This window comes from Pezoporus occidentalis, unplaced genomic scaffold (genome assembly GCF_034315485.1).
Source record: "Pezoporus occidentalis ecotype Australia unplaced genomic scaffold, CSIRO_AGI_Poc_V1 ctg107, whole genome shotgun sequence".
NCBI classification, from domain to species: domain Eukaryota; kingdom Metazoa; phylum Chordata; class Aves; order Psittaciformes; family Psittacidae; genus Pezoporus; species Pezoporus occidentalis.
This window is the reverse complement of record NW_026912854.1, coordinates 431,677-444,033: the sequence shown is the minus strand read 5'-3', so window position 1 is coordinate 444,033 and position 12,357 is coordinate 431,677. Positions and strand designations below refer to the sequence as shown.

General features: G+C 37.9%; 1 protein-coding gene across 50 annotated transcripts in view; it reads left to right on the top strand.

Annotated features, from left to right (window-relative positions):
* CLASP2 (cytoplasmic linker associated protein 2) overlaps positions 1-12,357 on the top strand; it is a 124,776-nt gene that overhangs the window by 87,815 nt on the left and 24,604 nt on the right. For 17 of the 50 annotated variants that reach the window (XM_062621472.1, XM_062621524.1, XM_062621506.1 and 14 more), the window contains 5 exons: positions 3,565-3,627; positions 4,325-4,434; positions 7,288-7,311; positions 7,775-8,019; positions 8,648-8,711. In XM_062621472.1, coding sequence (XP_062477456.1) covers positions 3,565-3,627; positions 4,325-4,434; positions 7,288-7,311; positions 7,775-8,019; positions 8,648-8,711 — 506 coding nt within the window. The remainder of the gene's footprint in view (positions 1-3,564; positions 3,628-4,324; positions 4,435-7,287; positions 7,312-7,774; positions 8,020-8,647; positions 8,712-12,357) is intronic. The other 33 variants (XM_062621613.1, XM_062621655.1, XM_062621651.1 and 30 more) reach the window with 7 other exon arrangements.

Genomic DNA, 12,357 nt, shown 5'->3' with positions numbered 1-12,357 from the left:
GTCAGCCTGGCACTAGGAGGATTTGGCAGGGTTGTTGAGCTGTGTCTGTTCCTGAAATGTCAGTAAGACACAGGAACATTGGGTTACGGTTATTTTGACATGTTGGTTAAGGGTTAGGGAAGCTTCTCATCTCTACATATCCTTGTCAAGGTTCCTAGGAAGTAGTAAATGTTGATAAAAGTCTTTTTACGTATTGGGTTTGTGTGTTTGGGGGTTTTGTATTTGTATTTGGTAATACAAAATTCTGTACAATTGTATCTGAAAGTGATCTTTTGGGGTGTAATTTTTGGCTGAGTTAGTGTTCAGTATGTGTCCCTCTCCTTCTCGTTGTTCAAGTGTGGCTTGCAGTTAACACTACCTGTAAAACGTAGTCTGAAATAGGAAATCTCTGGTTTCTATCTCAAATTGAGGCACCCAGCTGTACTCCTAATTAGCATTGGAAGTCTATTGTGGCCTGGTAAGTCAGTATGCTTCCTGTCAGCCATGGGTTCATTGCCAAAGTGCAGATTAATTGAATGAAAACTGTTTCAATAACTAATGCTAATTTGCTCAGATGCTGCTTAATTGGGAAATAAAATTGAAAGTGGACATTATGCAGGGTCCCTTAGTAAACTCGTGGTTTTTACCAAAACACAGCTGGCCCTGTTGTTGTAGTACATACACGGCTTTGTTCCTTTTACAAAGGAGGGTATTTTCCAGATCTTCTTGTGTTGCTTTTGCTACCCTACAGCTTGACTTCAGTTGCATCTGTGTGAGACCTGATTTACATTTCAGTTTTGGTCAAATGCTTCTTATTGTAAGAAATCTGTGTTAGACTAATACCATTAGATGGGTCTTTGGGACTGATGCTACATGAGGTTTTGTCTTTAGATATCAAAACCAAGTACCTATAGAAACGCAATTGATTGAATTGTCTGACAGCATCGAGAATGCAAAGTAGCAAATAGGAATCCAGTCTTATTAAAAAAAACAACCAAGCAGCAGCTGTACCTGGAATGAATGAGGATTCCTAGGATTTCTTCCATTATGTGTTATTTGAATAATTTTGAGTGTCATTCAGTGTTTGGAGCAGTTTTGTCCTATAAGATGCTATTAACTTGTATCAAAAATACTAAATGCAGTGTTTCTCAAGGATAGAAGATGAAATAAGGCAAATTCAGGTCTGTGATTGTAGCTAGAGACAGCTTTACATGGGATTGGAAGGGGGAATGTATTCTGTATTGCATCTTATTTTCAGCACAGCAATGTTGCTTTGGAATGCTAAGCCCTTTTGGGGCGTAAAATGACCCAAATGCCACGTAATTGCTGCTCCATATGCACTTGTATGAAGTGTTTCTGTCATCTCACATCTCAGTATCAGATTATAACGTGGGAGGATACCACCACTCTTGAAAAGGAAGGGATTAGTCACTTAAATGGATTTTTTCTTGTTACATACAGTTAAATATCAGATTACTGTAACTTTCATATTTTAGCTAAGAAATTATGTTATTTTGAGGCCATTTAAAATCTTATTTTAATTCATTTGTTAAAAAGCACTACAACAAAAGTCGGTACTGGCACAATTTCTGCCATTTGAGGGGTACAAAGAATATTCTTGAGAATATGCTTTGGAATAAAGTATGTTTGATCCAGTATAGCGCTTCCTTTTACTGTCTCAAAAACTTGACCATTATGTTTCAAATCTCTATGGGAGCAGGATCATCTTGAATTCTGTGCCTGAAGTTTGAATTTTTACTTGTACTTTTAATTTTCAGGGCTTGGTGATGGAAAGTAGTTGAAAAGTTTTATCCCATTGTTGCTTGTATTTAAAGCTCTGTCAGCCTTGACACCTCTGGTTTGGCATCCTCTGTCCCATCTCCTTTTCCATACTGAGACACACTCCTAAAGAACCAAGGACTTCACAAAGTATCAGTTGCAAAATAGAATTTCCTATATAAACAGTTCCATATGGGTTTAGTTTGAAATGAAGTACATTGCTATGCCTGATGTAAGGAGTAGAGAATTTCATGTGGCAAACCCACAGTGTTCTTCCTGGGACCTCTGCAGGACTTTGGACCGTGCTTCCCAAATGGGATTTGGTCTGTGTCAGGGTAATTTGATTCGAATTGGACTCTTACACTGTCAGTGTTCATCAGAGTAGAGAATTCTTCATGGTTTCTATTTATACTGTTTCATGTATCCAGAAGGTGCAAAATACTTGCATTTATAGTTAAAATCATAACAGCCTGTCTGGGGTTTATGTCACTATGGGTGGACATTTGAATTCAAGTTCAAATTGTCAAACCCTGTTTGTTTCATTTACGTGGCTGTTTAACTTGAGTGAACAGAAGAAAGAAGATAAATTATTGGACATATGTTGTACTTAAAATTACTTGGTTTAAGAAAAAAATATTGGCCATGGTGAATCCATTTCATAGAATCATAGAACAGTTAGGGTTGGAAAGGACCTTAAGATCATCCAGTTCCAATCCCCCTGCCACAGGCAAGGACATCTCACACTAAACCATCTCACCCAAGGCTCTGTCCAACCTGGCCTTGAACACCACCAGGGATGGGGCATTTACCACTTCCTTGGGCAACCCATTCCAGTGCCTTACTACCCTCACAGTAAAGAACTTCTTCCTTATATCCAATCTAAACTTCCCCTGTTTAAGTTTGAACCCATTACCCCTTGTCCTGTCACTACAGTCCCTAATGAAGTGTCCCTCCCCAGCATCCCTATAGGCCTCCTTCAGATACTGGAAGGCTGCTCTGAGGTCTCCACGCAGCCTTCTCTTCTCCAGGCTGATTTCTTTAGGATCTTTAAAAGACCCGTTTTATGCAAGTGCCAGGAGGAGGAGAGTGCTCAATTTTATTCAGAGTCCTTCAGGATCTTTGGTTCCTGCTTTCCGTAACTTTAAAGAATCTTAATGAACTGTAGTAAGTAACATGAATGTTTCAATTTCACATTTGATTTATTCAAAGCAAATAATGCCCATGTGAAATATGAATAGCATTAAGTTATTTTAAACCTTTACTTAAAATTGATTTTAACTTTCATTCAGCGTAGCGGTGAGTTTTAACCGAGGTTGACTTACCTGCACGTAGGCAGGAACTCTGTTTTACACAAGCTGCCAGCTGCCAGGACAGTAGGTTCATGCAAGAGGCCCTGCTTGCAGGTGATGTTTGGTATGTAAGCATATAGAATTGAAGTAACTGCAATAGAAGACCAGTATCCGTGGAGCTATCTAGATATTGCTGAGGATTCTCTGTGTGTTTGTGTGCATGTGTCCACACATCTTTTCTTTAAACATGTCTGCTTTTAATCTGCTGTTTAATCTTTTAAATTTAAAAAGAAAATCATGCATGAAATGTCCACTGTACCTGATCCCATATAATTCTGTGTAATCGTGTTCTGTATAATCAAAGAACTTCCCTGGAGCTTTTTCCTTCTGTGTAATGCTCAGTTTCTTTTGCTAAAGCTGTACCTTTTTATAAGTATTCTCTTGTTCATCTAAGCAACTATTGCAGCACTCTGCTTCCACTGTAATAGATAGGGTTTATATGATCCTGTTATTGCAGCTTCCAGACATCACTCCAGATCCACTGGTGCCCTCTACACTCCTGATGTTTATGGGGCTACAGGTGAAGGATGAGTACACTTTGCTGTCATCTGTGCAGTCATCCTGGATTTTTTTTTCCCACCCACTTGGTTATTCTCATAGTTCAGTTTTTTAAAGCATTATTTGTATTAATTTGAGTTTCGTGGTTTTAGTAATCCAGATAGTTGTGTTTATGTTGCTAGATTTTGTCTCCACCCCTCCGCCAATGTTAATCGTTTTCTTCCTTAACAACAACCATTTTATTTTTACTTGCAGAAGACCTTTTTTTTTTAGTTTTCCATTTTTCAGTGTTTGTAGAGCATTCTTTATGCATGTAGTTTTCTAATCAGCGCTCTCGATAGCATTCCCATTCCATTTGCTTCCTTGTAAAATGAAAACAAAAACCCAACGTGAAGAAGACCTAAAAAAAAACTAATAAAAAAGGTTCTTTCAGTTAAAACCATTGTTTTGTGGGATTTTTTTTCCCCCTGTGGTACTAGAACAGAATGTGTGCATCTGACTTTGGTTTTTCCTTCATTTCTTACTTTTCGCTGCACCACTAAAGACTTCAGAATGGAAATAACCAGTATTTCAGCCACTACATAATTTGTTAGAAATGTTAAGCAAATGCTTTTCTTCTGCTTGGGTTTTTTTGGTTGTTTTTTTTTAAGAGAGTGTGATATTAATGTCCCATGTTCCTCTCGTGACTGAATTCTTTGTGTTCATTTTTGTTGTTATAGCAGGTTCCAGCTTTGGAATTAGTCAGTCGAGTCGATTGTCATCATCAGTTAGTGCTATGCGAGTTCTGAACACGGGTTCTGATGTGGAAGAGGCAGTAGCAGATGCTTTGGTAAGAATCTCACATTTATGCTGTGTAGGATAGAGGCTCTGCAGATGTTTGGTACCTGCGTATTAAAGTATGCAAAAGAACTTGTCAGTCATGATTTTACTGGCTTCTAGGTGGGGGAAAAAAAGAGAAACAGAATTGCTAGAGCTGCAAAGTGTTGGGATTTTTGTTCCTTACGGGATTTTTAACTTCTGAGAAAGGTGCATTTTTTCCATAGCAGACAGGGAATAGGTTTGGGCTGCTCTGTTGGAGAGGCCCAAGGAGCCACTTGAGCAGGTTGCATTAACCAGCAGTTGTCCACAGCAGCCAAACTTCTGGGTAGGTTGAAAGCTTGTTAGAGGTGGCAGTGATGACAGCTGAAGCAGTCTGCTTCTCATAAGTCTGGGTTCTGTTTGAAGCTGCTCTGCCTGTCAACATGTAAGATTGATGCTGAAGAGAGAAATGATGGCTTGGCAAGCAGCATTTCATAACTTTCGTCTTTGTTTTCTTTTCTTTTCAAACTGTCACACTGAGCTTAAACCTGGTTCTGCCATTCCCTTTCTTAACCTTCGCTGTCCTTCAGAAAGGGAGTGTTTGGCTCCATGACCCTCCTGCCCCAGTGAGCCAAGCTGAGCACATCATGTCCTTTGCTATTCTGACACGTACATCATCAAGCTGAAGTCTTCAGTTAATGTCAAATACTTAGACTATGAATCAGATACAAATATTTGATGATACTCAAATAATATACAATAACTGATAAAAATGTACATACCTGTTACCTATCGATCAGTCAGGATGCTCTAAGCAAATCGTTGTTACTCTTTTTACTAATGTTCCAAATAAGCTTTTTCTTAAACCAGCTACAAATTAGATTCTAAAATAAATAAGTCTAGCCAGATATGACTGGACAGGGAGAAACAAGATGTCAAAGGAAAGCATCTGAAGAACACTGACATGTTCTTAATCTGGTGGTTTATAGATTCCTTGGTTTAGACTGTCTTCTTGGCACATCAGTTTAATACTGGTGTGTCTTCACTGGCATAGAGATCCAGGATATATGTGAAATCTTGTCTGAGAAGTCATGGTGAGATTGAGTGGGTTTTCCCTTTTCTGATACTGTAAACTTGTAACAAGCTTTCAGCATTGATGGGGAATGCTCATTAGTTAAGTATCAGTCAGTCTGGAGTTGGGAATAGGGAGCAACAGAAAAACATTTGTCTATGGAACATGAAAAGCTCCTGTTTTTAATTTGAAAACCAGCCTGTGCTATAAATTTATCCACACTGGTGCTACATGAAGAGTATCTTCAGTACTTTTAACAGCTTCATAGCTTATTCAGATTTAGCTGGGCAAAATATGTAATAAGAATATAAATTTAGAAGAAACTCATACTTCCAGTACCTGTTCTTGTGGCTGGAATGTGTCCTGTTTGCTGAAGTGACTAAGTCTGTTCATAGAAACTGGTTTGTCTGACCTGGATCCAAAATAGCCTGATGCTGCTAGAAATGTTAGAGGAAAATTGGTTTGTATATTTTAGCTAGACTCTAAAGGATTCTAGCTGAAGAATCTTTAGAGGATCAAGAAGGATCAAGACCAGCAATAATTTATTATTGCAGCATTTGCCTGCCTGGTTCCCTGCCATGCTCTCTGTGTACAGCTTGTGCTGTATAAAGGACCCTATTTAGATGGAAATCTGGTTATGAACACCCTTCTTGTGTTACCATAGACTGAAGCGCCCTCCTCAGAACAGTATTTCTAAAAGGTAGAAGGTACTGTCCTGACAGATGTAATATAAAAACATTCTGGATTATATTACTGTTTTTGTGGTATAAAAAACACTTGGCCAGTTCTAACACTGCTCAAGCCAAAGTAGCATCAGTCTTCTGCCTAAGATCTGGTTTTGAATATAAGATACAAGTAATGCAGCAATGTGGAGATCTCCACGTGGTTTTATACCTTTTATTTCAGCACAGTCCTTGACACTTCCGATTTTATTTCTTTACAAACTCTTTTACTTACGGTGACCCTGTTCAGAAACGCTCATGTCTTTGGGATTTTTCCCTTCCTTTGTTCTCCTACACGTCTGTATGCTTGTTCTCTTGGCAGTAAGCTTGCTTGTTAGATGGTGTATTGACTGGCCTGTATTGCAATACCCACCGAGTTATTCCACAGTTAAAAATGAGAAGCCTGTACAAATGGGAATGGTATTTAAGGGGAAACCAATCACACTGCTGCTTCTGTGTGTGTATAATGAAATCAGATTTAAACTACTAGCTTCAACTCCAGTATTTGAATGGTAGGGTTGTTTTGCCAGAGGTGCGTGGTCTTCCTGTCAGGGTAAATAGCATTTCTTTGGTAGGGTTGGTTTTTTCCCTCTGGCCTTTGGCATGTTGTGTTGTGTTCTGTTTTGTTGGTTTGGGTTTGTTTTTAGGGGATCCGGGTTTTTGCGTTAGGGTTTGGGATGTTTTTTGGCAATTGTTGCAGTGACCAAATTTGGATATTTAAAGGAAGTTAAAGACAGAGGTGGAGGAGTTGATGGAAAAACAAAGTTTAAATTACTGTCTCATACTTAGATAGCAATTGAGTGCATGTGTGAAATCTTAATGCTTAAATACTACTGCATGAAACACAAAAGTGTTGACAGAGAAGTCTTTGTGACCAACCAGCAGATGATACGTAATACTTCCCTGGAAATGGAAGCTTAGCAAACTGCTTGGCAATTCATGATATTCTAATCAGATGCAGAGAGCTAAGAATAAAATTTACAGTAAGACGATGTGTTGTTCAGTAGCAGGTAGTTTAATAGTCAATGCTGCTATGCCTTACCTTCCTGTTCTCAATTTCTGTTTCTTTTCAATAATTTACTGCTAACAGCTCTTAGGAGACATACGGACTAAGGTATAGAAACTGTTTTCTTTCTTCAATAGTTTAATATTTTGCTATTAACATGCTTGATACAAAGTAAGTTAAAATGACAGAGTATGTGGGTTTAGACCTCAGTCTTACATCCTGTAACATATATAAAGCAATTAAGAGAAGTAACTAACTTTCAGTACAGTCTTTATGTTACCCTGTCACACAATTGTATGGATTTTTACAAGTAAACCTTAAGTTGAATGTTCCATCTAATGTATGTCTTCTTGGCATTTGCTTTGCTTTTATATTTGGAATACCTCACAAGCCATACTTCTTTAAAATGTTTATTAACTTGGTTAGACCTGCTGAACAGTTGGAGCCATTTATCAGTGCAGGGAGTAGGGGCCACACTGATAAATTGAACTGTCGGTGTCTCTATTCTTTATGAGTCTGTATACTCTCTCTTTGAAAATCAGTGCTAATGTGAGATGTTTCTGTACTATAGAAGAAGCCTGTGCGAAGAAGATACGAGACTTATGGGATGTACTCAGATGATGATGCCAACAGTGATGCATCAAGTGCCTGTTCAGAAAGGTCCTATAGCTCTAGGAATGGAAGCATACCAACATACATGAGACAAACAGAAGATGTGGCTGAAGTCCTAAATCGCTGTGCCAGCTCCAACTGGTCAGAGAGAAAAGAAGGCCTTCTAGGCCTGCAGAACTTGTTAAAGAACCAGAGAACTTTAAGGTAAGAAGAAATTCCAATCAAAAACCAATTCATTTTAGAGTCAAAGGGTGGCAAGGGAAGTAGGAAAGGAGGCTGATGTTCCAAAGAATTCAGAATGCTGGGGAGAGGGGAAAGCAAGGTGTGCATCTCAGAGTAAGATGGGGGAAGGAATGAGGAAGCTGTTGTCACCTCTGGCCACCAGTATATAGGATCCGTTTAGACAGCTCAGTTTAAGAAATGGAATTTCAAATCAATACAATCCCTGCAATAAAAAGGATGCCTAAAGTGCTTGCATCTAGCATTGATGGAAGGCCTTTATTATTTTTGTCGTTATTAATATTCTTTTATTAATAGGGTATTTATTCAGAAGAATCTCTTTACCACTAGCTATTAAGTGTACCTTTTTCATGATCTGCTCTGTTAAAATGAGGAAATGTTATATACACCAACTAGTTTAAAGAGCCATTTCTAGGCTGAAAGTCTCATTTTAGACAGAATCTATTACATTTTTATTATGTCTTAAAATTCTTTACTTTGTTTACTCGATTACTTGATTCAGTATTTACAGTTGATAGCACTGATTGCTGTGCGTTAGTGCTGGGTAGTACTAGCAGGGGAGCTGACTAACGTATTGTTGTCACTTTGACAGTCGTGTTGAGTTGAAAAGATTGTGTGAAATCTTCACAAGGATGTTTGCTGATCCTCACAGTAAGGTATGTTTAGGTTCCTCTTACTTTTAGTAAAGGTTTGAACGCTATAATAGCCAGTTGTGGTAAAATATGTCAGTGGTATTTGCATATGTCAGAGCTGGACAGGCTGTTTTCTGTAAGCACTTAGCATCAGATTTCAAGCCATTTAATCTGCAATTTTGACCATGATCATTTTCCACCTATATATAGGTAACGGTTATTTTCATCTAAAATACGTTGAAGTAGGTCAATAGTTTGTGTTAAAATTTGTAAGTATTTTTAAGGAGTCATGTTGTTTACAGAGAGCACTTCAACATGAATAATGTTTTTCTCTCAACTGAAAACAAAAGGCTCTGGTGCAGTAATGTGGAACATAAGGAAAGTGATCTGACTGAATCATACATGATGAATAATGAATTATACCAAATGTGGACTTATTTATTTTCCAGGGTATTTTGTATTATCATAACTTGTGATGTCTTCCTCAAATGTCATAGATAGGCCTGGCAGTTGAGACTGCTGTGTAATTTTTACATCACTGATAGTATTCAAGAAGTAAGGTAGAGACTATACTTTGATATAAAAGAAATGGCAATGTTTTATTCACTTTTACTTAGGTAAAGACCCAAGGAAAATAATCCTTCTGTTCTCTAAGACCATTAAAATCTTTTTAACAGCGTTACTTCACTTGGTAATACTTACACAGTTTTTGTGGGAGGTGGGTTACTGGTACAGCTTCATGCATGCAGTCATTTCTCATAGCAAAAGGACTGCAGCAAGTAGGGAGCTGGATAAAGTTAAGAACATATAACTTCATATTGTTTGAATTATAGGCTTGTTTGGAAAAAAACCCTATCTTTCATGTTGAGTATAACATGTCCCACTTGGTGTCCATATTTAAGAATTGATAAAATGATAACCCAGAAGAATTCAGAGCAGTTACTTCAGAAGTATTGGTTTTTCCCAGCAGAGTTCTAAAAAAGGAGTTTGATTGGGTAATACATTTTACATATTTTAAGTCTTCCTTATTGCTGCAATGTGAAATTAAATTCAGACTGATGAGATGTCTGGGCTGGTCTGCTTAATGTTCGTCTGTCCTCCTTGTTTTTCCTGGTAAAGAGGTGACTGAGCTGCTATCTGCAGCATCATGTATTTTGGAAGACGCTTGTATTGTACGCAGCAGCATGATGTCAAAGTTGCTGATACACTGCAGAAATGCAGAAGAGACTGAAGCCAAGCAGTTACAGTGCAGAAAGCATTCCATAAAAACAGTGGTTAAGTCAGAGGAGAGGACAGAAAATAAAGTGTTGAAATATTACTGGGTTTTAAATGAAGTCATGACAGAATTGTGCCTACAGCTTGGTTTAACGTTGTTTGTTCTTGTGTTAATTAGTATTGCAGCTCTGCATGGATCAGAATTACACTGGACATTTGATTGTAGTGGGGGAGCCAGGGAAGGGGAATGAAAATGTTCCAAACTTCAGGTGTATGTGTCAGAAGAGCATTTTATCTTTTCATTAAGCCTTTAGGAATATTACATTGAGTTATTCTACTTGATTGTTTTGTTCAGTGGGCATCCTCACATTGAATAATGTTGCTATGATTTGCCTGTGTTGCAGCACGGGTGCTGCAACTGTTCTGGTCACTGATGCCTTGCCTGCCTTTTGGAAGTTACCAGTCTATCATCAGGGGGATCTTTGAGTATTAAGAGTTCATGAGCTGTGATTTTTTTTCTGTATCATGCACACATGGCTACACAAATCTCATTTTAGACTCTTTTCAAGTGTCTGTAGGAATTCTCCTGTCATCACTTTTATTGTTTGGTTTTTGGTTTGGTTTTTTAGAGGTTTACTTTTACATGATAGCTGGATGTAGGGAATTGCTTAGAAAAAGAGAGTAATATGTGGAGGAGAAAACGGGAGAATGATTTGAGGAACATGCCAAGCGCATATTGGTGTCCTGATAAAATTACTAAGTTTATCATGAAAGTTTTGAAATACATTTTTTGTTTTATTTTGGTTTATATTCCATACAGGAACTTCGTATCGATGGCCACTAATTTGTGTGTTTTTATCTTTTTCCCTTTTTTGTTGTTTTTTTGTTTTGTTCTGTTTCGTTTCGTTTTGCATGCTGTCCCCTGTGTTGGAACTCTCTTTAGAGAGTAAGTTGGTTCAATACTTGTTGGAAACCTAACCTTATTTGCATGAATGTGCAATTAACCCTTTTTCTCTATTTTTCTTCCCCAAAGAGTTCATGCAGTGTCAAGCCTTTTGCAATCATAAAATGCTCTATACAGTTATGTAAACTGTGTGGTTCAGTTTCGAGATGTGCTTTCTCTACTAATGATCTGACATTGTTTGGTTATGCATTCCTGCTTTGTATTGTGGTGGTTGGCACATCTGAAATAATTCACTTTAAGGGCAGATCATGTATAATTATTTTCATATCTGTTTATTTTTTTTCCACTATCAAATTATTGAAAACTTCAACTTTAGATGTTTGATTTCTGAATTTTAATTCACATCATTCAAATGGAAACTGCAGACATACACATACATCGTTCAGCGTGGTGCTTGAGTTCCATTTCCCATTCCAAATTCATCCTTTACCTGAGATGCTCTTACAGCCACCTTGAATCCTTCATACTTTGTCCTAAAGCGGACCGGTACAATTCGTATGTTTCTTAAAATACAACATAATGGCTCAACTTAATGGAGTTTTCCCCAGACACTCACTGTGGTGAACCTAAAATCAAACAAAGCTTGAGAACAAAATTGAGTCTTCAGTTACGTGTCTTTTTAACAGTTAAAACCTCGGCATGGGATCTTCAGAGTGCTTTTGCCGCAGTGATTCATAATTCACTTCATAATGATTTCAGTTTAAACCACTCACATGTTTGAAGTGTAAACCTCTTCACCAAGAGGCTGTAACCAGTTTGTCCGGCTTGCACGTTAATGGACAGACATGTATGTCAGTGTCTGCAAACTCAGAGAAACCAGTACTGTTTTAACTTCTACTGAGCTCTACAGTTTGCTTTGAAGGGTTTAAATACAATTGTAAGACCCCAAATGTATTTTACAGCACCAAAATTTTTGTTGTTGTCTGCCAAAGTCCAGTATTTTTTCCCCTTATTTTAGGGCTGTGAAATCCAAAGACTGTCATGTCACAGTACACAAAGTACTTTTTGGTTTGGTTTTGCCTGGGTCTTATAATTGTGCCCACTACTTGTGCATCTACAACGTGGGATATTGTTTCAGTTTTCAGATGAACACAGAAGACATTTCCAGTCCTGAGCATAAAAACTTCTTCCCACTACTGGCAGGGTAATTTTTAAACCTCATAATGCAAATACAGATACAAACCTAGAAGGTAGCAGAAGACTTAGCTGTATTTTGTTGTTGTTGTTTTTAACAGCTTTCAATGTAGCTTGTCCCAAAAGGGAAGTTACTTAAAGTAGCTCATCCTGATGGGCTTTATGTTGAGTAGGTTTCTATTGGTTTATTTCTAACACAGCTGTTCAGTATTTAAGATGGCTGTTGAAAGATTCTCACTGGTCTTTATTAGATCCAAAAAGAACCATAAAATCATAGGATAGCAGGCTGGAAGGCACCTCTGGGATCATGTGGTCCAGCCTTTCTTGGCAAAAAGAATCTGAGTTATATTTTTTACT